We start from the raw sequence: 21,344 nt of genomic DNA, 5'->3' as shown, positions 1-21,344 counted from the left end.
AACATGTTCGAGTGTCCCATGAGGTTGCTTGTGGCAGGTGTGCAATGCTGGAGAAGGGGGAGAGAAAGCTGGATACAACAATGAACTGCTTCACTTCCCTCTCCCTTCTTCCAAGCCCGTCCGTCCACAGGACATCTCGCTCCCACTGTTGTTAGCGTCTTCTCTATTAAGTGTGTATTTCGAGAGCAGCTTCAATGTCCTACAGGCGACCCCTTCTGGAGTAACTGTCACCCAATTTTCGGGACATGACCGGCTTGTAAGAATTATTCCGATAGCTAGCATCAAGTCATTGTTCGTGGGAAAGTATTGTTAGGTCGAACTATTCCAAGCACTATATGCTTAATCACCTTTGAGAAGCCACAGTCTACTTCTCATTGGACCGACGCCCCTTGGAATGGTTTGGACCGTTCTAAACATTCAGCTTGGAAGAGACATCAGAATGTGAGATCAAGTAAAGGCGGGAATCCAAGTAGAAAATTGGTATAATTAGCTTCACCTATTCTCAGTGCCACAAGCGTCCCCTTCCCAAATGTGTGGCCCATCAGATCCTAATACGCCCCTGCTTGCCCCTCAATCATTGCTTCTCCCTTCCTACCTGTGTAAGGGGAAAGGGGTGCAACTCTGCGGCAAAAACTTGTTGTACGACCAACACACATACATCCAATACACTACATCAAATATACTGTGGTCACCCCCCGAAATACACGTGCCGTTTCGCGCCGTCCCTTCCAGATACACAAAACACTCCCTTCCCACACAAAACTCTGCTACTTTATGGATAGCTAGCTTCTATCAGTTAACTTTGTTTGTAAACCTTCCCAGAAGACCTGCTTGTGCTCACCCCTGGCGCATAACAGGAACTCGCCAGGCACGCGGAGAAAAGGACAAATCTAATGCGCTTCGGTCTCGGCCGATGAAGAAAACAAGGAGACTTGGCAGGTGGATAGGAGACTCGACTCGTCAGATATGAGGGCCTCGGGGTTCTTGTTATCGACCCCTCAACACCAAATCGACCGTCTCTTCACTCCATATTCCACGCCGTGGTGGGCCAAAGTCCCTGGGGGCGACGGCGCTTTGAGATGAAAAAAGAATACAGTGAGTGCTTCCCCCAACTCCTCTTGGGCTCAACAGCTGATGTGAATTGCCGAATGCTGAATAATAGGCGTAGATATGTTGTATGCGTGGATCATGAAGCTTTCGTACAGTAATTACGTTTCCCGTGCTGTCCCAGACCAGCACAACCAGGAAATATATGATAAGACAAGAAATAGTACAGAAGCAACGGCAGCTTCCGTTTATGCATTACCGGGCTTTTCATCGGTATCAATGTGCCAGACGACGTAGTTGGGCAGGCCGTAAACGCCATAGCCCGCGCGCTTCGCCATCTTAGCAAAGCCTTCGGTTTCTGCTTGGTTTTCGAAGGCGTAGCATGGGAAGTTGATTCCTGAGCGATGGACGTCAGCCTTGACGAGAATGCTGACACCGCCGATGCCATCGAGCTCAATCTCGTCGTCCTTGTTGTTTCGCCAGTCGCCCATACGAGCCATGTGCTTTCGTCCAGTATCGTACTGCTTATAACCTATAGACACCCAGATTAGCCAGACTGACGGGTCGTCTTTGCAGCGTCTACCTTACCTTCGGCGAGCACAACGTTCTTGTCCAAACTAGCAGCAAGCTTCAATGCCTTCTCAGATTCAACCCAAGAGTTGTAGTCGACTGCATAACGGTGTATTAGCAAAGCGTGCACCTTCATTTTTCTGTCCAGTGTGACTTACATCGTCCTTCAATATCTTCCCTTTTCTCGTTATAACGATGGAACCAGATGTCTGTGGCATATGTTAGCCTCTTGAACCCAAGCCTGGCGGTAATCATAGAACGTTGGCAAACGTACTCGGTACGATGACATCGCGATCGTGCGCAATGAAATCCTCCAGAATCTTCTCAGGGCTGTCAACGATATCAACATCGCGCCAGTAGACCCATGAGTGGTTGGCTTTGAGCGTGGCGGACAGCAAATAGTTCCTGGCCTTGCCCATAGCCTTGCGCCGTGGGCCTTGGGCTTCAAACCCGTGTCTGTCTTCGACACTCTGGCTGAGGTGAGAGCCGAAATCCTTTTCAACAATCGTGGCACTGTTAAAGGGAACCTTGTCCGGACGCTCTTGGATGCGCTTCAATTCCAAAGCCAGAGCTCCAAGGGTATCATCGCTCGAATCGCCCACAAGGAAACCCAGATCAATCAAATGATGGGGATATGTCAGCTCGGCGATGAGCTCAAAGTATTTTGACAGATAGTTAGAAGCATCCTTGAGGGGGTGAGGATGAGAACGCGTTCCTCGTTGGCGGCGCCCTTTTGCGTAGACACAATTGGGTTCAGGTTGACGTGCTCGATTGTAGAGGAGTTGACTTCTATCGGGGCGTGGTGGTTGAAGATTACGGGAGTTTGCATGTGCGCGTGCCAAGCGTGGTGTTCGTTCGCAGACATGTCCATGGGCGGTTTCGAAGGGCCCCAACAGTAGAAGCTATCGCGGAACGAAGCCAGAGTCAGCCAGAAGATCCAGCACGTTTTGGCCAGCGGGTGGGATTTCCATACCTTTGCATCTCATTGGCGCCTGTTCTAATGCCGCGCCATAGCAGTAAGATGATGCCAGCGAGGGCGACGGAGACGAGGAATCGCGTTTTTGTCAGAAACACCCATATCGCTCTTGTTGGAGGTAATTGAGACTTTGCTGATTTCCAAGTGATGCCACCTTTGGGGAGAAGCATGGTGGGCGAGCTCTTAAGGGTGGCCTTCCGACACGACCCTTAGCCAATCGAAACGCGAATTCTGGAAATGAGGGAAGGTTGTCGGATCGGACGACTGTCGATCGAAGGGCGAGGTTCGATTCGAGGCGGCGCGACCTTTATGTCGGTGTCGTTAGGTTGTGCGGGTGTGCGAGTGAGTGGTGTACGAGAGCCGTCCAAGTATTGTCCTTGAGCAAGAACTTCGTTTTTCAGGGGATAAATGTCCAAGCTGAATAGAAGGGTCGGATGGTTCTGGGACTAGGGACAGACAGCGAGTTTAGGCCTTGGCCTTGTGCTAACCCTCTAGGGAAGAGGAGACGGGGAAATACGAGTATGTAAATGACCAGGATTATGCGCCCGCGGCCCAGTGATGTTACTTATAGATGTTCTGCCAGACGGGTATCCGAATTGATTCGCTGCACTCGTTTGAGCCAACAAGAGATGAACAACGAGACGAGAATCGAAGGGACGTGGTCGTCAAGAGTTGGTAAAGCCTGCTTCCAATTGCTGCTTGCGAAGGTTGGTAGAAATCCGGGGGCAACTCATTCACTGCGGTCAAGTCCACGTACCTGTTCTTGTTAGGTGTAGGTGCGGGTGCATTGTCAACGCAGTAAATAATCTCGAGAGACCTAAAGTTGGGTCTTGGCGCCAGGGATTCCAAGATTGAAGGTCTAACTTTGCGGGCAAGATTAAAGATAGATTGGGATGGGGACATTACAGGCTCAACCCACTAACACTAACGCACCAGCGACCTGGGTAGTGGCTGACCTGGGCGCTGTATGCACGTTAATCAACACCCAGTCGTCCCCCGAAGTTGCCCGCTGTCGGTAAAAACTGTCTTACTACGATACGATACAGCGGATATGGGCGACAGCAGAACGAAGGCACTTCTCGATTACCGGTGTCCATTCCCATGATAAATATGCAGCAGTCGTCCCCCGAGTGCGCGATGCAGTTAGTGAGTCAGCTCCTGTGTAAAGAGAGCACAGCATGTTTTGATTGGGTGGCGCAACCATGACCCCCAGAGGGAGCAGCACTGAAAGATGGATAACAGAAGCTACGGGGGACATGATGTAGAAACGCATAAAGGAGAGAGCGCAGTCTTCTCCGAGGTACGAATGGCCACCAGGCTCGCAGGGACTTCGCTGTCTTCAGGCAAACGATCCAGCAGTTGAACTAAGTGCATCGCTCCCGTTGAATCGTGGTTCAGATGAGGTGCACCAGGGCTATGACGGGACGGTCTTACAATACAGCTAGGCAACCGAATTGCCTTGCTGACAAAGCAGGGCGTAAATGATATACCCAACAGCCAAATCCTCACACAGGCAACAGCGACACTATACAGATCAACACACAGAACTGTACCGATACGTTATAGCAAGATAAAATCACCGCCAGTGTGACATGTTGATTTGAATCCTGTTTTTGAAAACGTTCAAGGTGTTTGATTTCCAACTTAATATCATGTTCGTTCGACGAGCCGCTTCTAACACACACTTCAGAACGTCATCAAGCATCGCAGCATTCGGCACACAGTCGCCAGCTAGAAGCCCCTCATTGCTCAGCCTCAAACGTTTCAAAGGGCAGAGGAATATTTGTTATAGTCGACCACACTGTGTGGCTTTCGAGAATTCGGTATTCCGAGTATTTCTGGCTCCATCCATTCTCGTTGCGCCTTGTGCGGTTCGAAGCCGACTTACAGCTTTTACGGTTTTCCGAGGCGTTTTGGCGACTCAAAGTATGCCAATACGTAGATCAGCTAGACTCAGCGCAGCTGCTGAAGCGGAAGCTTTGCCCGAGGCTATTCCGCCGCCTCAGCCCGTGGCTCAAAAAGTCGCGCAAGAGGAAGGCGGGTCCCTCTAATCCTGGGGAAGGCGGAGGAAGCCCGACGACAGCCCCGGAGTTGGCAGGTCCGTCCACGCCAAATAAGCGGCGGACAAAGGCTAGGACGGCAGGCCCTCCCCCGGTGACCCCAACTCCAGGCAACGCCAAGCTCTTCGGTGAGCCTGTTGCCCTTGGAACCACTCCCAAGCCCAAGCCCGCAGCTGTAAGACGGCTTGCCGACCCAAATGCGACGAACGCGACCCTCCTGTCTCCAGAGACGTCTCGGGTTGTCGCCTCGAAGGAGGTAGAGTTCCTCTCGCCCACGAAGTCCAGCGGCATGAAACCTACTACCGCCAACATCCTGGACGAGGCATGCGCACACCTCATCAAGATCGACCCGCGAATGGAGCCGTTGGTCAAAGCCAATCACTGCCGTGTCTTCAGTCCCGAGGGGCTCGCCGAGAAGATCGACCCCTTCGAGTCGCTCTGCAGTGGCATAATTTCGCAGCAGGTCTCAGGCGCTGCCGCAAAGGCCATCAAGCAACGTTTCGTGGACCTTTTCGACATTCCCACGCAAGTCACGACGGGCCGCCGTTTCCCTCATCCATCACAGGTGGCGGCAACCAAGCTCGAGACGCTCCGCACGGCGGGGCTCTCGCAGCGCAAAGCTGAGTACGTCCAGGGCCTGGCGGAGAAGTTCGTTGCGGGGGAGCTGAGCGCGCAGATGCTGGCCGACGCCCCCTACGAGGAGGTCCTGGAGAAGCTCACGGCGGTGCGCGGGCTGGGCCGCTGGAGCGTCGAGATGTTTGCGTGCTTCGCGCTCAAGCGTATGGACGTCTTCTCGGTTGGCGACTTGGGCGTCCAGCGCGGCATGGCGGCCTTCGTGGGGCGCGACATCGCCAAGCTGAAGGCCTCCAAGGCGGGCAAGTGGAAGTACATGAGCGAGAAGGAAATGGAGGAGATAGCGTCGCGGTTTGCCCCTTACCGCAGTGTGTTCATGTGGTACATGTGGCGAGTCGAGGAGACTGACGTTAGCACTATGGAGTAAGTTCTAGAGGGACGTTGGACCACAGTGTTCGGCCCTTGGGTTTTCGAGTCTTGTATCTAATTACTCGACAATGCGTAACACTATACCGTCGAAACCCAACGGCGAAGCCCTTGTTTGCAATTTTCTGCCATGTGCCGGGTACCACCAGAGATGCCCTAATGTCATGATGTTGTTGCATCCAGTTGCCAGCTGTCTGGCGCAACTCTACTATCATCTGAGGTAAACTTGTCATGGACGACTGCGATGGGAATCGCTGCTACTTGATGGAAGGCAACGCGCCGTTGGCTGTTTCATAATTGTGCAATTAGGTTCTGCATTTGACTTCACGGAGAATAGCTACACGCATTGCTTAGCGGGACCAGAAATCATGGAAGTCACTGGGCTACATGAGCCACTACATGTTGAATCTCGCCACCCCGGCTGAGTATAATGCATGGCATGACTATATACGACTTTCCCGTACTAACGAAATGTTCTTGCCGCCCTTGGACATGATTAGTTCATTCATGAACTCATGGATGGAGGGCGCCTCCTCTCTGTCCACGACGCGCAACTACGTTTTTTACCTCGTCTGTTCCATGATTACCCTCCGGGGAGGTAGCAGTGCACGGCAACATGCCTCGCACTTGCATGGCAGACACAACAAGCTTTTGGATCGCTTAAGCAATTCCATAGCGCAACACAAGTCGGGGTTTGATGTCCGGCGTCGAATCCACTAACCAGAGGAGGAACAACAGTAAAAAAGTCGTTCTTCGGCAAGAGATCATAAGACGTGAACCTACAGATTTAGCTGAATTCCCGTCGTGTTTGTGAGAGCAGCCACTGGTGGCGGTCCACAAGTGTCGGCACGGCGGTGGTGATGAACGGTGGGCCGCGGCAGCAGCGGGACTCGCAGGTGGTTTTATATGAGTCGGTAGCACTCTGCTAATACCCATGAACGTACGTTGTAAGATGGGACTCATACAAAGAGCCACATTCGGCCTGGCGACGGGTAATCGGATATGATAGTTTAGAGGAATCACAACACGAAACGAATGCATGGTCGCGAAACACGGCAATGGCTTTAACGCCCTGGGACCGCGGCTGATGGATCGCTTCGTGCCTAAATATCGGCTTGGCTGGTTGGCTGTTGGGTCTTGATGTGGGAAAAAAGTCAGATGGATGACGTCGAAGCGCCAGGGCGCCCCTTGACTAGGGAGCCAAAAACGGGGACGCCGCGAGTTTGAGGAAGAAACACTTGCTTTTTAGATAAAAATAAAGAATGTCAAACCGTCCGAATCTCTGGGCTTTGCTAGAGAGACGCCGTCCACAACTTGGTCTCTTCGGGATGGATGGACTATTTTGGATTCTTGCTAAGACAGGGAAGTCTGTTTGACATGCTGTCGGATGTGTTTGGGTAATATTTTTGCTTTTCCCACGACAATATGCTGTGTTGTCGATAAAGGTCGTCCGCCGCCATGTCAACACCCCCAAAACAGGGAATACCAAGCCCCTCTGTGCTCTGTATAACACAGCATCGTGGTGTCAAGATCTCCAAAAGCTTATTTGTTTTACAGAACTTCGTAAAACGCATACCGCCTTACCTAGACGACAAACAAGACAGACTCGTGCCAGGTTGCTGTGTGAGACCTCGTGTTCGTGCCACACATGTCTGTTCTTGCATTGCAGGGAGATGCGTCTCTTACCGAAATAGGCAAGAGCTAAGTGGCGTACAAGCCTTGCCACTGGCTGACGAATGAAGACTTTTTGTACGCCAACTTTAGATGGTCGATAGCTTAAGGTGAGATGCTGGGCGGGAATAGCCTCTTGGTTGCCCCCATCAGTGCCGACATATCCGACGTTTATGATTCACTTCATCTACAAGCCTTCATCTGCTCGTCTCGAGAAGAGCGGGTGGCGATTCGCAACCACAACAGCGTCTGATTTAGAACATGCGATAGACTCAGGGTTGTTTGTGTTTGGGTAGCCACAAAGCGTAGAGCCGTGCCGAGCCTCTATCTAGGCAAAGTCTTGGTCTCTTGTGATTTACAGGTGACAAGCGTCGTTATGTATACACAGTCTATCAAACTTTCGGTTGTTAGAGTTGCATCTGTAATGTGCCGCCTTATACTATATACCATACATATAGAAGGGATCAGAAGGAGGTAACCCCGTCTTCCCAATCTACCCAATGTGTCAAATTGAGAGTGGCTTGATCAAGCGAAGACAAGCTCGCACCAAAGCAGATCCGCGGACAGGGAGGAGGACTATCCTTAGGCGCTACTGCAGTCGATCCATGTCATGAACATCTCTATCTCGTTACCAGAGGGCAACGGAATGATATGGATGTTGGCTCTCGTCGGACAAGAAGCTAGAGAAGCCTAGGTAGCCTAGGCTCGGGCTGCAAGGCCAGGATACTTGATGCGTGAGGATAAATCTTATTTCAATTATGGGCTTTTCTTACGCATTCTGGATAGTATACAGAGCTGCCAAACCAGAAAGGGAGGTTACAGGTATGGAGCATCTGCATTACCGGTAACGGGAGGGAAAAAGGGGTGGAGCTTGTTCGTCTTTTGCATAGCCGGAGCTCATATTAGATCAATTGATAGCCGCCACGCCGCATACCACTTGCCAATCGCAAGCATGTCAAGACGTGGAGCTTCGTTAGGTACGGTCAGGTATACATATGTGCGAGGGAGAGCCCACGATGTGATGTGCTGTCGTCATCAAAACAGACGGCTTCAATGCGCTTTTCACTAGCGGAGCGGACAGAGGCCACTTTTACACGGCTCAAGCTGCTGGGAACAGGAACAGCCAAGCTTTGGGTTATCGGATCCCTCCAGAACACCGATTCTGAATCAGCAAGTACGAACATGTGGGTGCGGGGAGAAGGATGACGATCGTGAACACATTTCTGGGCCAAGCAAAGCAAAGAGCATTCCAGATATTTCTTGAGCGCAAGTTGAAGTCGAGCGCAGACATCAAGACATGCCTCCTTGCACCATGCTTGGCAGAACCGCCTTTGTCTGCTTGTCCAGATTGGAAAATCCTGCATGTGACGTCTACGCGGCAGACAGGGATGTTTTTTTCGCAAGGCGACCTTTGACTGGCTGAGGAGGGATATCAGTGCAAGTGCAGCAAGCCCATTGCAACGGAGATTGATCCCGGAGGCATGTGCGGGAAATGGGCTTCTAGCCATAATTTCTGCTATCTGTGCTAGCCGCAGCCGATCATTGCTACGCTACAGAGCATCCCAACTGGAGCAATAATAACAACAATCAAGCAAACAAACAGAGCTTCCAAGCTTTCGTCTTCTCCATGTCAAAGGTAGTGTGCAATAAAGAAAGCTACGGCATGGGTGTAGCCGAAAAGTTGCTAGATAGTAGGTTGGGTAGGGACACGGGAGAGGCTGTGTGTCGATTACGGCTGCCGCCATTAATCCTATTCTCCCGGAATAGCAACCATATCGACAACCTTGCTTCTTACTGTACATATGGAGGTGGGTGTTGCAGATTGACGAAGCGCATACAGCGCAGATGGCTCGAGACGGGCAGAACGAACGACGTCCAGGACAGCCTTCTGAAGGACTGGCTTGCTGGGCAAGACGACTGACGACGACGTCTTCGTTGTTATGGATTGGACAAAAACAAGGCCAATTGAAACACTGTGAGCGGGGGGATCTGGTCCGGCCAGGCGATCATCAAGCCAGGCGATACAATACCTACATAGTAGTCTGGTATGCCAGTGAGAATGACCGATACGGTGATACCAACTCCTGGAAAGTATCGACAGGGGGCTAGGGGAAGGGGGTGAGCAGAGAGAGAGAAAGAGAGAGAGAGAGAGAGAGAGAGGGCCAATGAGTGTGGCGGAGCTGATACGGATGGTGGATGGATGTACCCATTACAATAGTCGTTCTGGCCCCCAGCAATCCTCTCTAACAGACTCCGCTATTCAGCATCAACATGTACCTAACAAGACGGGGGCTGGGATTGGAAGCGGAAGTAATCTCGCCAATTGCAGATGTTTGATATGAGAGCTGCGACACTGTGGGAGAACAACACAACACACAGGTCCAGGCAGTCTGGCTTGTTGACTCGACTGCTTCGGCCTTGGCTTCTGGGTGTGCTCATCCAATGCGGTACAGTAACAAGTCGCGTTTTCTTTTTTAAACTCGCAGGATTTCATCCACGCCACCAAAACACCGTTTCTGTCCGTCGTAACGAAGACTGGAGCTTGTCGGGCCTGCTGAGATGAATGGCCACCTCGAGTTCTCGTACAGGTAGGTGGTAGGCAGATATTGAGCCCACATCATGTCTGGTTCGGCCAGGGCCAAGGTCAAGGAACTGTGCAGTCATGGCTAGTACCTGGCCTCTTTTAAAGCACGCACCCTTGCAGAGTGGAGGATTAGATTTCATGTGTTCTCATGGTTCTCATGGGCCCATGGAGGAGGGTGGAGGAGGGTACAGCCGGCGGTACTTGTGGCAGAGCGGCGTGGGTGGTGCGATTGGCAAGTCGATTTGCCCATTTCCCATTTCCCTCACTCCAGTGACTCCCTCCCTCCCGCCTGCATGTTCCTGGATCCCACCCCCTTTAGACCCGCCCGGTTTATTTTTCTACCACCTACCTCCCATCCCCAAAAGACCACTTGGATTCCAAAACGTTTCGGCTTCTCCTGACGTGAACCGACCTTTTCTCCTTCCATAAACCTTCTTCCTCCCATTTTCCCCTTCGGATTCATTCGTTTGTCGATATTCCTGTCAGTACCAGAGGAAGAGCACTCGCTCCATAGCTTCCTCGCTTTAATACCTTCTCTCCCAATCCCATCCATCACCCCAGCCAAACCCGCCGTTTTCCCCGAGCCGCTCAATCAATCAACATTTCACCCAACAACTCGATATTCCGAATCTCAACCCAACTCAATACCACTTCGACCGAGCCACGAGACGATTAATTCCTTTTGGTTGTGAAGTAGCAGATATTTTGTAAGAAAGAAGCAAAAGGTTTGTACACCCATCTTCTATCTTTACTGTCCCGCCCCGGGTTTGCTCCTTCACACGCGTACCCGTCCACAAGTTCGACGGCGACACAACCTTCTTTTCGCGAGCAGCCAGCAGCCCAAGTAGCAACAAGCAAAAGAGCCTCTAGCGATGGGAGGCCAATTTGGAGACACGACGCGCGTACCGCAGCCCTTCCACTACGGGAACAGCTCTTTGGAGTACCACAACCTCCAAGGTCGGGACTGCCACGCCGGGAAGCGGCTTCAGTCTTCCTGCCCAGGAACGCACTACTGTAGCTCTAATCCTCTAGCGTACAATAGCTGGCCAGTGGCGTGTACAGTGGGAGCTGCCGGTCGGGTCAACGGCCATTGGCGAATGATTGTCATCCCATCGCATCAACTTCTCACCCTTAAGCTACCGCCAAGGGATCTGGGCGTCTCACGCTATTGGACTCAGAGCTACATTCCAGTCGCGGAGACCAGGATGTGGAATTTGCTCGACGATTAAAGATGCGATCTGCAATCGGCGACAACTATATCCATGGCGTCATGCTTTGTTGCTGCTGCTGGGTGCTGCTCTGTTTTGGCGCAAAACAGGCTGTCCAAACATGAAAGCCAGTCTGCTATTATTGGAAGTTTCCATTACCAGTTTTGAGTTTTGTGCCAACCGCAACTTCTTGTAGTAAACAAATGACGGTTAAGTCATTGCTACTCAAGTCGACGCGATTGGGCTACGATTGCGACTGAGCTGCTCTTGCCTTCGTCGGAAGCTGTGAGTGACATGCTGGTTGAAGCCGACCCGGGTTCTTCAAGTGGACATCAAGCCCAGCAGTCCTATTGCATTCATTTCTCCCCGCACCATCGCCAAGCTGGCCAGGAAATTCGCCTACCCTCGAGTGAATACAAAATTGATATTTTGGAGCACACTCGACTTCGAGATAAATATTTCTACAATTGTCGCATCGAAGAAAATAAACTGACCAAGAACTTGAGGAGCAGTTTATCAAGATGTACTCCAAGAACATCGTTTCGGCTATTGCCGCCGTCGGCATGGCCACTGGTAAGTTCTTAACAACCCAATCACACTATCTGCGGTAGAATACTAATAACAATTATGACAGGCGCCATGGCCTTCTCTTGCAAGGACGACCTCATCAGTGTCTCGTCTTCCGGTGACGCCTCTCAGCTCGGAGACTGCAAGACTGTCAAGGGCAGTGTTACTGTTACCTCCGGCGATTCCGAGCTCGACTTCGGCAAGCTGTCCGAGGTTGGCGGAGACTTCACTTGCGAGAACAACGGTGTCATTGTCAGCCTCAAGGCCGCCTCCCTGACCAAGATCGGCAAGGAGTTCCGTCTGCAGAACGCCACCCAGCTTTCCAACCTGGCTTTCACCTCGTTGAACTCGGTCGGCAGCCTGAAGTTCCTGTCCCTCAACGGCCTTACTGCCCTCAACTTCGGTACCAAGGGTATCAAGGAGGCTGATACTGTTATCATTTCCGATACCCGTCTGAGCAGCTTGGAGGGCATCAACGTTCAGACCGTCAAGGACTTGGACATCAACAACAACAAGTTCCTCACCAAGTTCACTTCTAGCATCAAGAGCTTGAGCAACCTCCTCAACATCAACGCCAACGGCCTCAAGCTTAGCGTTGAGATGCCCAACATTGAGTGGCTCGCCAATGCTACTATCTCTAACGTCACCGAGTACTCCAGCCCCTCTTTGGCCACCGTCAACGGCTCGCTCCGTTTCGACTCCAACTTCTTCGAGAGCGTCTCTCTGCTCAACCTGACTGAGATCCAGACCGGTGATCTTTCTTTCGTTGGCAACTCCGCTGTCAAGAACATCAGCTTCCCTCAGCTGACCAAGGTTGGTGGCGGTTTCACCATTGCCAACAACACTGAGCTCGAGAAGCTCAACTCGTTCCCCAAGCTGGCCATGATCGGTGGTGCCGTCAGACTTCGTGGCTCTTTCGATGAGGTTGATCTGCCTGCTATCGACGATGTTCGTGGTGTCTTCCAGGTTACCTCCACTGAGGACATCTCCGCCTCTTGCAAGGTCTTCGACGGTCTTGGTAACAAGGTCGGTGGCGATGGTGGCAAGATTGACTGCACCAGCAAGAACCAGAACGCCAACAACGACACCTCCAGCACTGGCAGCTCCGATGGCTCCAGCTCGGACGACAAGAGCGGCGCCTCTTCCATGTCCATGAGCATGTCTACCGTCCTCAGCCTGGCGACTGTTGGTGGCCTCGTCACCTTCCTCCTGTAAGCAGGGTCAACTAAGTAAAAGTGCCGGGGATTTGGATTTTGGAGGCGTTTGCAAACTTTTCCCTTCCAGTGTATGCAGAACTCTCGTCACTGTCATTTCTTTTGCCTCGTGTCTGCAAGTTGGGCTACGTACAAGGATTCTCTAGACTTAATACCGACGCATCTGTAACCAAGCCCGCATTGTTACCTTGTGATGGTTTTCAACCACTCGACATTGTCGCGTCAGCAGAAAGCTAGTCATCCTTTGTATCCCTTGCATATGTACACCAGGCATTGTCATGTATACTGGAATCTGATAGCGTCGTACCTTAGCATGGGATTGGATGATAGCAGAATGTAACAAGTAAACGATGATGATTGGGAGCAGCGTGGTTGGTCAGAAGCGGTGTATGTAACAGTAGAGAAGATAGATATGCAATAGGCAGGAATACGAATGCATCTTTGGTTTCTAGACTGTTTCTTGTATCTCTTGTATGCATGGATTCTGGCATAGCTAGTTGGGAAAGTCACATGAACATTTGTCGTGGCCGTCGGCCAGGTCCCCAGTCTAGAGTCTTTCTACCTTGTATGCACGCATACGTACCGTTGTACAACCAACCTCGCTACTTGGGACCGAAGTTACTCTTCCACCTTCATCCTCCTTCGGAAACTAAAGGTGTACATTTTCACGACTACAGATGTACTCTCCAAGGATATTTGGGCCCGTTGCTGTGGCACTTCCACCTTGGTTGCCGAGACACAGACGTTCTTGGTGAATGGTGAGATCCAGCACTACAAGTGTTACTGTAACCAGGAAACCGGAAGGGGTACAAATAAGACACAAGCCTTCTTGTGATAAGTAGGCATGCAAATGATTTACTCACTCCGTATCATAATATCACACACAATACACAGACACAAGGAAAGGAAGCGGTGGTGTCAGCCACTGCCGGTTGGCCATGCTCCATCACGGGATTGGGTTACAGATCGAACGACTTTACTTGGATCTTATTTACACCCTTCTACTACCAAATCTTTGTGTACGGCCAGTGATCTGGTGTCTGTACCCCCCATGTGTCTCATCCCAGTATGCCGGTAGACGGGAGGGCCTCGTCATCTGGCCGCTCGAGGTCGCCGGCTAAGAGACCTCCCGATCCAACGTGGTTTCACCAAATGTCCGGACGGTGTAGGCTGATACACCCAAACAAAGCGCTCCCTGTACAGCATGGTGATGACAATTAACATTAATCCAGGCCATATACAGCCGCTTCCTATTCCTTTCACTATTCGTAAACCCCCTTTTCGAAGGCCTCCAAGTCGTAATACTGCGGCTCGATGGCACTTCCCGCGAAGACGCGGCCGTCCAAGGCATTGACGGCCCGGAGCGCGCTCACCTGGTCCACGAATTTGATGTAGACATTGTGACCCTGGACGTCGATATACAGCCGCTCCACGCGGCCGTAGTTGTCGCCGCATTCCTCGCCGATCTCCTGGCCCAGCCCTTCCTCGACCTCGTGCTGCAGGTCCTCGATATTGTCGAGCATGCGGCGCAGCACAATGACAGGCGACATAGCGCCGAACTTGCCGACGCTGGTAGAGTCGCCCTCGCCGTCAGCTGCCTTCTTGTTGTTGTTTCGGGACGCGTCGATGATGCGCCCGCGGCCGCCTGGCTCTGCCCAACCGCCACCTTCAGCGTCGGGGCGCTTGCGCCGCTTCTCGACCTGTACTCGGAGGGGTTGTGCAATGCCGCTGTTGTCCGCACCCAGGCCTTGACCCTTGGACCAGCCGTACTTGGACATGAGACGGGCTGCAAACCCTCTTTGGCCTGGAAGGTTGCTACGAGGCGTATCGTCGTCGGCCACCGCCGCCGCCTCTGGCTCGTCCACGTCCATGGCCTCTGGATCGTTCTCTGATGCCGCAGGTATAGCTGGTGTGGGGTCCGGCTGCACATAACGCACAGGCGCTCGAGAGATGGTGGACAAATCGGATTCGGGCGGTGGCGGCGGCACAGAAGATGTTGTGTTCGACTGATTGGGCGGCGGGGGTGGCGGAGGCGGAATAGAAGAGGGCGGCGGAGGAATGGCCGCGCCTTGGGAAAGCGCCAGTCGACGCGCATATGCGTCGTCGCCTGTCTTATCGTCTGGTATAGTCGCACGCGGCGGTGACCTGGGCGGCGGGGCGAAGGCGTACGAACTGGGCGGCGCAAACTGGTCTGGAGCAGATGAATATTAGCATATAAAAGTATGGTGCGGAATATGATGGATCCAACTTACTTGCCATGGGCCTGTCATTGCCGCCCCCCTCGTCACTGCTACTCCAGCTTGACTGTCTCTTCGCCGGGCGCTTATGCCGGTATAATAATGCCTTCCACTCCTGTACCTCCCGTATGCGCTCGTCGCTTCGCAGGTATTCGTCTACATTAGTCGGCCTGGAGGGGTCGTAGATCTCGTCCCAATCGGTCTCGATGGGCGCAGCGTCTTTGGCCTTCTTCTTCTTCTTCCGACCGCCCCTCGGGCGCTTCTCCTCGCCGGCATACATCCAGTCGTCATCCTCGGTTGCCGCCCAGTCGGCCAGCGAGCTCTTTACTGGCGGCGGCGGCGGCGGTGCGTTGGTGGATGCCGTCCCCGACGCGCTGTTTGTAGTGGCAGCTACTGCGCCAGGAGGAGGGGCTTTGGGAAAGCCGACTTTGGGCTTTTGCGCCGTCTTCTGTTGTGGGCGCCTTATGGGCTGGAAGTGCAGGGCGGGATTGACTGCGGGTTTCTTGGAGGCTGCCGCGGCCGCGCCCTGGTCTTTGATGGCACTCAGGGCCTCGTGCGAAACAACGGGGGCGCGTGAGATGGAGGCAGAGGGGTCGGCTGGGGGGTCGAGCAGGTCGGCGTACAGAGACAGACCGCCGCCGCCGGCTGGTCGGGGCGGGGGAGGCGGGGGAGGCGGTTGTCCTGACATGGCGGAATGAGGGGCCTCGGAGAAAAGTTGTGTAGATGATCAATCGTGGCCGGCTAGTCCACGTATGCTTGGTCGCTGGTATGACGAAGGTAGATTGTCGAGCTACTTGGAGCTTGCACGCGATTTGATAATCAAAACGGAGCCTCACGATCTTGGCAATGGAGCTGCGACTTTGGGGTGCAGGGGTTCCTTTAGCTATCCAGGCCGTCACAACCGAGCCAACCAGCTCCAGGCTCGGTGCCCAGCCAGAAAAACAGGTGCCTCAGCCAGCCTGTCGAACCCGAGTAGCCGGTCTTGCTTACAGTGCTGCCATGCGAATTGCCATGCGCCCCATTCTCGGCATGGATGGTTGGGACTGCAGTGCGTGCGCAGTGCGTGGACGGCAGAGCCCCGATACGTCAGTTGCAAGATTTCGGTTGGATTTGGGATTTCGGAAACTGACCGCCTGGCAGTCCCTGGTGTTGTTCCCTGGTGTCAAGGTGTAACCAGAAGCCAGTCATACGACGGAACGGCACTGACAAGATCCCCTCGTCTTGACTAAGGCTCCAGGGCTTGCCGAATGGGCCTTCCTTAAAACCAGGTACTTAAGATCTGGGATTGCGACATCTTCGCCATGCCGGTTTAGCATTCGATCGACGACCCCTCTCTCTCTCCTTCTTATCTACCCGGTTACTTCACTACGCACCTGTTCCTAGAGTGGCCATCTGGCTTCCTGTATTCTTTCTTTCTTATATGTTATAGGTCCTTGGAATCTCCATTTCCGGCTATAAGGTTTGGCGGTCTTGTCCGAGACACACTTGATAAGCTACTGTACTTCCTCTTGTTGTATTTCTAGTCTTTTGGTCCCGGCCTGTGTCTAGCTACCTAGCCTAGAGCTCTGTACTGTCCCCATACAAACCAAACCGCCACCATGTCGACCACCCCAACCCTCCGCTCAGAAATCAACGGCGATGCCAAATCCGTCGCCGTCATCGTGCCGTCCAAGCCCGAACCGCTCACCGTCACCTACGCCGGCCTCGAGAGCGAGTGCCTCGCCTTCCAGCGCAAGCTGGCTGATCTCGGCATTGGCCACGCCTCGCCCGTCTCCATAGCCACCGCGAACTCGTACGAGTTCATCGTCTCCTTCCTCGCCACCTCGTGGCAGCGCGCCATTGCCGCGCCCCTCAACCCGGCCTACAAGCAGGAGGAGTTCGAGTTCTATATCGACGACCTCAAGTCTGCCATCGTCCTCGTGCCCCGCGGCGACTACGAGGCCGGCGCCCCCGCCGTGCTCGCCGCCCAGAAATACAATGCCGCCGTGGCCGAGTGCTACTGGGACGACGTGAAGAAGGAGGTGGCGCTGGACGTCAAGGAGCTGGGCCAGCTGAAGGGCAAGGCGCAGGAAAAGGTCTTGGAGGCGCAATCTGACGATATTGCCCTCGTCTTGCATACAAGGTAAGATACCAGGCAGTCTCTCTGATGGAAACCGAGTTGGCATTGGCACTAATATCGGACTCTCTGCTGATAAGTGGGACTACGGGACGACCCAAGGCTGTAAGTTCGACCGCGATCCTCGACTTTAGATTGATATGCGTCCTAATGTTGAGCTTAGGTGCCATTGACACACGCAAACTTGAGCCGGACCATGGGTAAGTGCTCGATGCTATGCTTTTCCTGCTGGGATCTCCCGTGGCTTGTAAGCTGGTCAGATCTAGGGGTCAATGGACTAACATGAGACCCTAGAAAACATCCGTGGTACTTACCAGCTCACCGCCAAGGACCGCGACATGTTGGTCATGCCCCTTTTCCACGTTCACGGACTCCTGTGTGGACTCCTCGCGCCCCTGTCTAGCGGCGGCTCCGTGGTGGTGCCGACCAAGTTCTCGGCATCCGAGTTCTGGGCCGATTTCATCGCCTTCAAGGCCAACTGGTACACGGCCGTGCCCACGATCCACCAGATCCTGCTCAAGTCGGCCATGCCCGACCCCGTGCCGCAGATCCGCTTCATCCGCTCCTGCTCCTCGCCGTTGTCGCCGGCCGTCTTCGAGAAGCTCGAGGCCGCCTTCCACGCGCCCGTGCTCGAGGCCTACGCCATGACCGAGGCCTCCCACCAGATGACATCTAACCCGCTTCCGCCTGCGCAGCGCAAGCCGGGCACCGTGGGCTTGGGCCAGGGTGTCGAGGTTAAGATTCTCAGCGACACCGGCGACGAGGTGCCCCAGGGCAGCGAGGGCGAGATCTGCATTCGTGGGTCCAACGTGACGGCTGGTTACCTCAACAACCCGGATGCCAACGCATCCTCCTTCCACCAACCATCCAACTTCTTCCGCACGGGCGACCAGGGCCGTCTCGACGAGGACGGCTACGTTCAGATCACCGGCCGCATCAAGGAGCTCATCAACAAGGGCGGCGAGAAGATCAGCCCCATTGAGCTCGACAACGTCCTCACCCGCCACCCGGCCGTCGCCGAGGCCGTCAGCTTCGCGACACCGGACGAGATGTACGGCCAGGACATCGGCGTCGCCGTCGTGCTCAGGCCCGGCGAGAAGCTCGAGCAGGACGAGCTGCGCGCCTGGATGGCGGAGAAGGTGGCCAAATTCAAGATTCCGCGAAAGGTAAGTCAGGGCTGTGCACTCCCCTTTCCTATAACAATTAAGGGGCTTTCGGTTGCCTCCTTTCCCCTCTTTCAACCAAGACGGAAATAAACTGACCTGATTGAACAACCGCAGATCTACTTCACCGAAGTTATGCCCAAGACGGCCACCGGCAAAATCCAGAGGCGCATCGTTGCGGATACGATGCAAAAGCAGGATGCGTCCAGACTGTAAAGGCCTGGGTGGTTTCGACTGTGTGCACGTATGAACAATAGGCCAATTGCATGCTTTTTGGCCGAATATCGAAAACGTTATGAGTCAAATGTATCGATAACGAGCACTTGTGTGTAAAAAGTTGGTGTGGAGATGTATAGACATATGCATGTATACATGTTTTAAGCTTCATTCGTGTGCTTCTTGTTTGCTAACAATGAGTAAGAGAGGGGTATCGTATCGTTTTAACCTTTCATCTCCTGTAAAACTCCAGATCTTCTCACGCGTAGCCCGGGCGCTCTCATACGGCCAAGCGCAGGGAAGAAGAGTATGGCGACCAAGCAACCTTCAGAAATGTGTGATACGCAATCGATGGGAAACACAGGTTTCATGTAATCAAACGTTTATAAAGAATCTCAATGACGCCCAACCCTGAACGCCAATCCCCCATTCCTCCGTCATCATCACCAGTACGCCTGCTCATGATCCAATCGATTTGAGAGGAGACAGAAAAATAAAGACCCGAAAAATGAAACTCCAGAAAATGCCCGTCGTTGTGAAAATGTACCGCGCTTCGCTTCGCCTTAGAAAATTTCGTGACAAGGGGTCGTGTCATGTCGTGTCATGCTTGCATGCAGCTTGCAGCTGCAGCCTTGCATCATCTCCCCCTCCAAGTGCGGTAGTTTTTGATAGTGTTGTTTCTGCCATAGAAATGAAATTCGCGGCAGTTGAAAGTAGTACAGTGAGGAGTAAGTAGTTTGCTGAATGGAGAGAAAGAGAGAGAGAGAGAGAGATGGATGTGGGGGTTTAGCCCATGGAGAAAAATGCGTCTTCGTCCTCATCCCCATCAGCGTAGATGCTCGTTGCTCCTGGCGAGGTCCAGTCGGCAGCATCGGCAGGGAGTCCCGGTGGCAGCTGCGACTGCTGTGGCGAGAAAGACGAGCGCGCAGCAGGAACGGTATGGACTTCGTTCATCAGGGCCTCCTGTCGGCGGGCCTCGGCCTCGGCATGCTGCGTTGACAGGCGTACCGCCTGTTCGAGCGACGCGTAGACCATGACGGGGACGGCATAGCCGCTGCTGTAGTCGATGACCTGGAAGGGCTCTGCTTCGTCCTCGGGCGCGCTCGAGACCGAGGAGATGACGGAGCCACAGTCGGAAAAGACGGACCGCGTGTCGTCGTCGTCGTCCATGTCCGAATCATCATCGTACGACTCGTAGTCCTCGTCGTACGATGAGAGTGTGGAGGAGGCGGGATAGTGGCTGTGGGGTATTATGGAGGGCGATGAGGGGAAAAAAGAGTTCACCTGCAACGTGGGGGAGGTGAGCTCGAGAGGCTTCGTGACAAAGGACTTGATCACGACCAGCTGGGCTGGGTAGTCGGGCATCTCTTGGTAAATGGCCATGGTGAGTGTGGGCGACTGAGGTGATGCGATGCGAAGCGAAGCTCTTGCTGAGTGACTTGGTGTTGCGGCTTGTCGCTGCAAGTCTGTCTGGCTGTTGTTTTGTAGGTTTCCTGTCAAGAGTGTCGAGAGTTCTGCATGTCTCAGGGTCAGGGGAGGAATAGGCAGGGAGAGGTATTTATGTCGAAGCCGTTCGCTGCTGCAGGTAGAAAGGGCAATGGAGAGCTGGCAAGCCGGGAGCTTGTATTCAGCCAACCACAGAGGGCGCTTGTCGGGATGGGGGAGCAATGGGGAGTCCTGGGGGGGGGATTGGCCTATGAGATCAGATGACGGTAACCGTGTGTTACCCTCACTCTATGTATATGATGTGAGGCTTGTGCTGTATCATGGGGTTCACTCGGCTTGGCAGGTGGAAGAGGCTTTCGGCATTACGAGCAGCAGCCCTGGTGATCGACTGCGAACTGCGGTGAGCCAATCCAGTGGTTTGATTTTGTTTTCATTTGCATACTTTGCTTAGCTCCTGTGTCATTTTGGTTCTTTTTTCTCCTCCTAACCTACCGTATGCACTGGCGTTCCCGCCTGCCCGCGCCGATCTTCGGTGTGCAAAGCACCCGTCCCGCCATTATCTACTGGTCGCGTCCACTCTTGGCGTTGGATATTGTATCATGGCTGGTTTTGCGTAGCAGAACTTGGCGGACCTGGCAGGAATCCCCATCTCAGGGTCCAGGCACCAGGGGGTTTTCAGCTTATTTTAGCATACATGCGACGTTTGGTGGTTGGGCAGCACTTTGGCCATACTTGCATCTGAGATGCCAGAGACATGCCCTGCCTTATGCAAACAGCGCCCGCCATGTGAAGAACCCCCAGACCGATGACGCACCGATACCACAAGAGCCGATGATGACCGATGTTAACCCCCCGAACGCTCTCAATCTTTTTCGCATTCGCTCGCTTTTCCACATTCGCTCGCTCTTAACCTGGGAACTCGGCCTCTTCGCGCTTATCTTGGAATCACGAAGCCACGAGATATCGCCGCACCACTAAGATATAGTCTTGGTGTGCCTGCCAAGGTAGTCCCTAATTTGGCTTTTTATTTTGTGTGCCACACGGCCTGAGCTATTTTTCAGTGAACATGTCGACGAGGTAGCAGCAGATCCGTTCAACCTTCACAGCCCCCTCGGGTTGCGTTTCGAAACGGCTCCCTATGTCAAAGCCCAAGAAATCATATTTGATCACTCTTGGCGTTTTGAAATTGTTTGGTCCCCGGCAGTTGTGTGCATTCCGACTATTGGAACAAGCGATATTGATCATATCATGACGCCAAGAAACATTGGCT

The 21,344-nt window shown here is 53.3% G+C and overlaps 6 protein-coding genes across 6 annotated transcripts; 3 read left to right on the top strand and 3 right to left on the bottom strand.

Annotated features, from left to right (window-relative positions):
• Positions 1–1,295: 1,295 nt before the first annotated feature.
• On the bottom strand, positions 1,296–2,763 carry PG998_002193 (Mannan polymerase II complex ANP1 subunit; the record flags this gene model as incomplete). The annotated part of the gene is made up of 6 exons (XM_066869011.1): positions 1,296–1,579; positions 1,636–1,716; positions 1,776–1,826; positions 1,892–2,303; positions 2,327–2,519; positions 2,591–2,763. The coding sequence occupies 6 exons, from the start codon at positions 2,761–2,763 to the stop codon at positions 1,296–1,298; spliced, it is 1,194 nt and encodes a 397-aa protein (XP_066737426.1).
• Positions 2,764–4,245: 1,482 nt separating this feature from the next.
• On the top strand, positions 4,246–5,653 carry PG998_002192 (DNA-3-methyladenine glycosylase II; the record flags this gene model as incomplete). The annotated part of the gene is made up of 2 exons (XM_066869010.1): positions 4,246–4,503; positions 4,556–5,653. 2 exons carry the CDS (start codon positions 4,246–4,248, stop codon positions 5,651–5,653), a joined length of 1,356 nt encoding a protein of 451 aa, XP_066737425.1.
• A 5,983-nt stretch (positions 5,654–11,636) lies between these two features.
• PG998_002191 (uncharacterized protein) lies at positions 11,637–12,897 on the top strand (the record flags this gene model as incomplete). The annotated part of the gene is made up of 2 exons (XM_066869009.1): positions 11,637–11,688; positions 11,750–12,897. 2 exons carry the CDS (start codon positions 11,637–11,639, stop codon positions 12,895–12,897), a joined length of 1,200 nt encoding a protein of 399 aa, XP_066737424.1.
• Positions 12,898–14,158: 1,261 nt separating this feature from the next.
• Positions 14,159–15,821, bottom strand: PG998_002190 (uncharacterized protein; the record flags this gene model as incomplete). The annotated part of the gene is made up of 2 exons (XM_066869008.1): positions 14,159–15,087; positions 15,149–15,821. The coding sequence occupies 2 exons, from the start codon at positions 15,819–15,821 to the stop codon at positions 14,159–14,161; spliced, it is 1,602 nt and encodes a 533-aa protein (XP_066737423.1).
• Positions 15,822–16,731: 910 nt separating this feature from the next.
• On the top strand, positions 16,732–18,628 carry PG998_002189 (uncharacterized protein; the record flags this gene model as incomplete). The annotated part of the gene is made up of 5 exons (XM_066869007.1): positions 16,732–17,255; positions 17,330–17,354; positions 17,413–17,449; positions 17,544–18,415; positions 18,530–18,628. 5 exons carry the CDS (start codon positions 16,732–16,734, stop codon positions 18,626–18,628), a joined length of 1,557 nt encoding a protein of 518 aa, XP_066737422.1.
• Positions 18,629–19,414: 786 nt separating this feature from the next.
• PG998_002188 (uncharacterized protein) lies at positions 19,415–20,011 on the bottom strand (the record flags this gene model as incomplete). Its single annotated transcript, XM_066869006.1, has 1 exon — positions 19,415–20,011. The coding sequence occupies one exon, from the start codon at positions 20,009–20,011 to the stop codon at positions 19,415–19,417; it is 597 nt and encodes a 198-aa protein (XP_066737421.1).
• Positions 20,012–21,344: the final 1,333 nt, after the last annotated feature.

Source organism: Apiospora kogelbergensis, assembly GCF_038363985.1.
Source record: "Apiospora kogelbergensis strain CBS 113332 chromosome Unknown utg000001l_segment0_segment0, whole genome shotgun sequence".
In the NCBI taxonomy this organism is placed as follows: Eukaryota; Fungi; Ascomycota; class Sordariomycetes; order Amphisphaeriales; family Apiosporaceae; genus Apiospora; species Apiospora kogelbergensis.
Note: the sequence above shows the minus strand (reverse complement) of the source record. Positions and strands in the feature narration are given on the sequence as shown.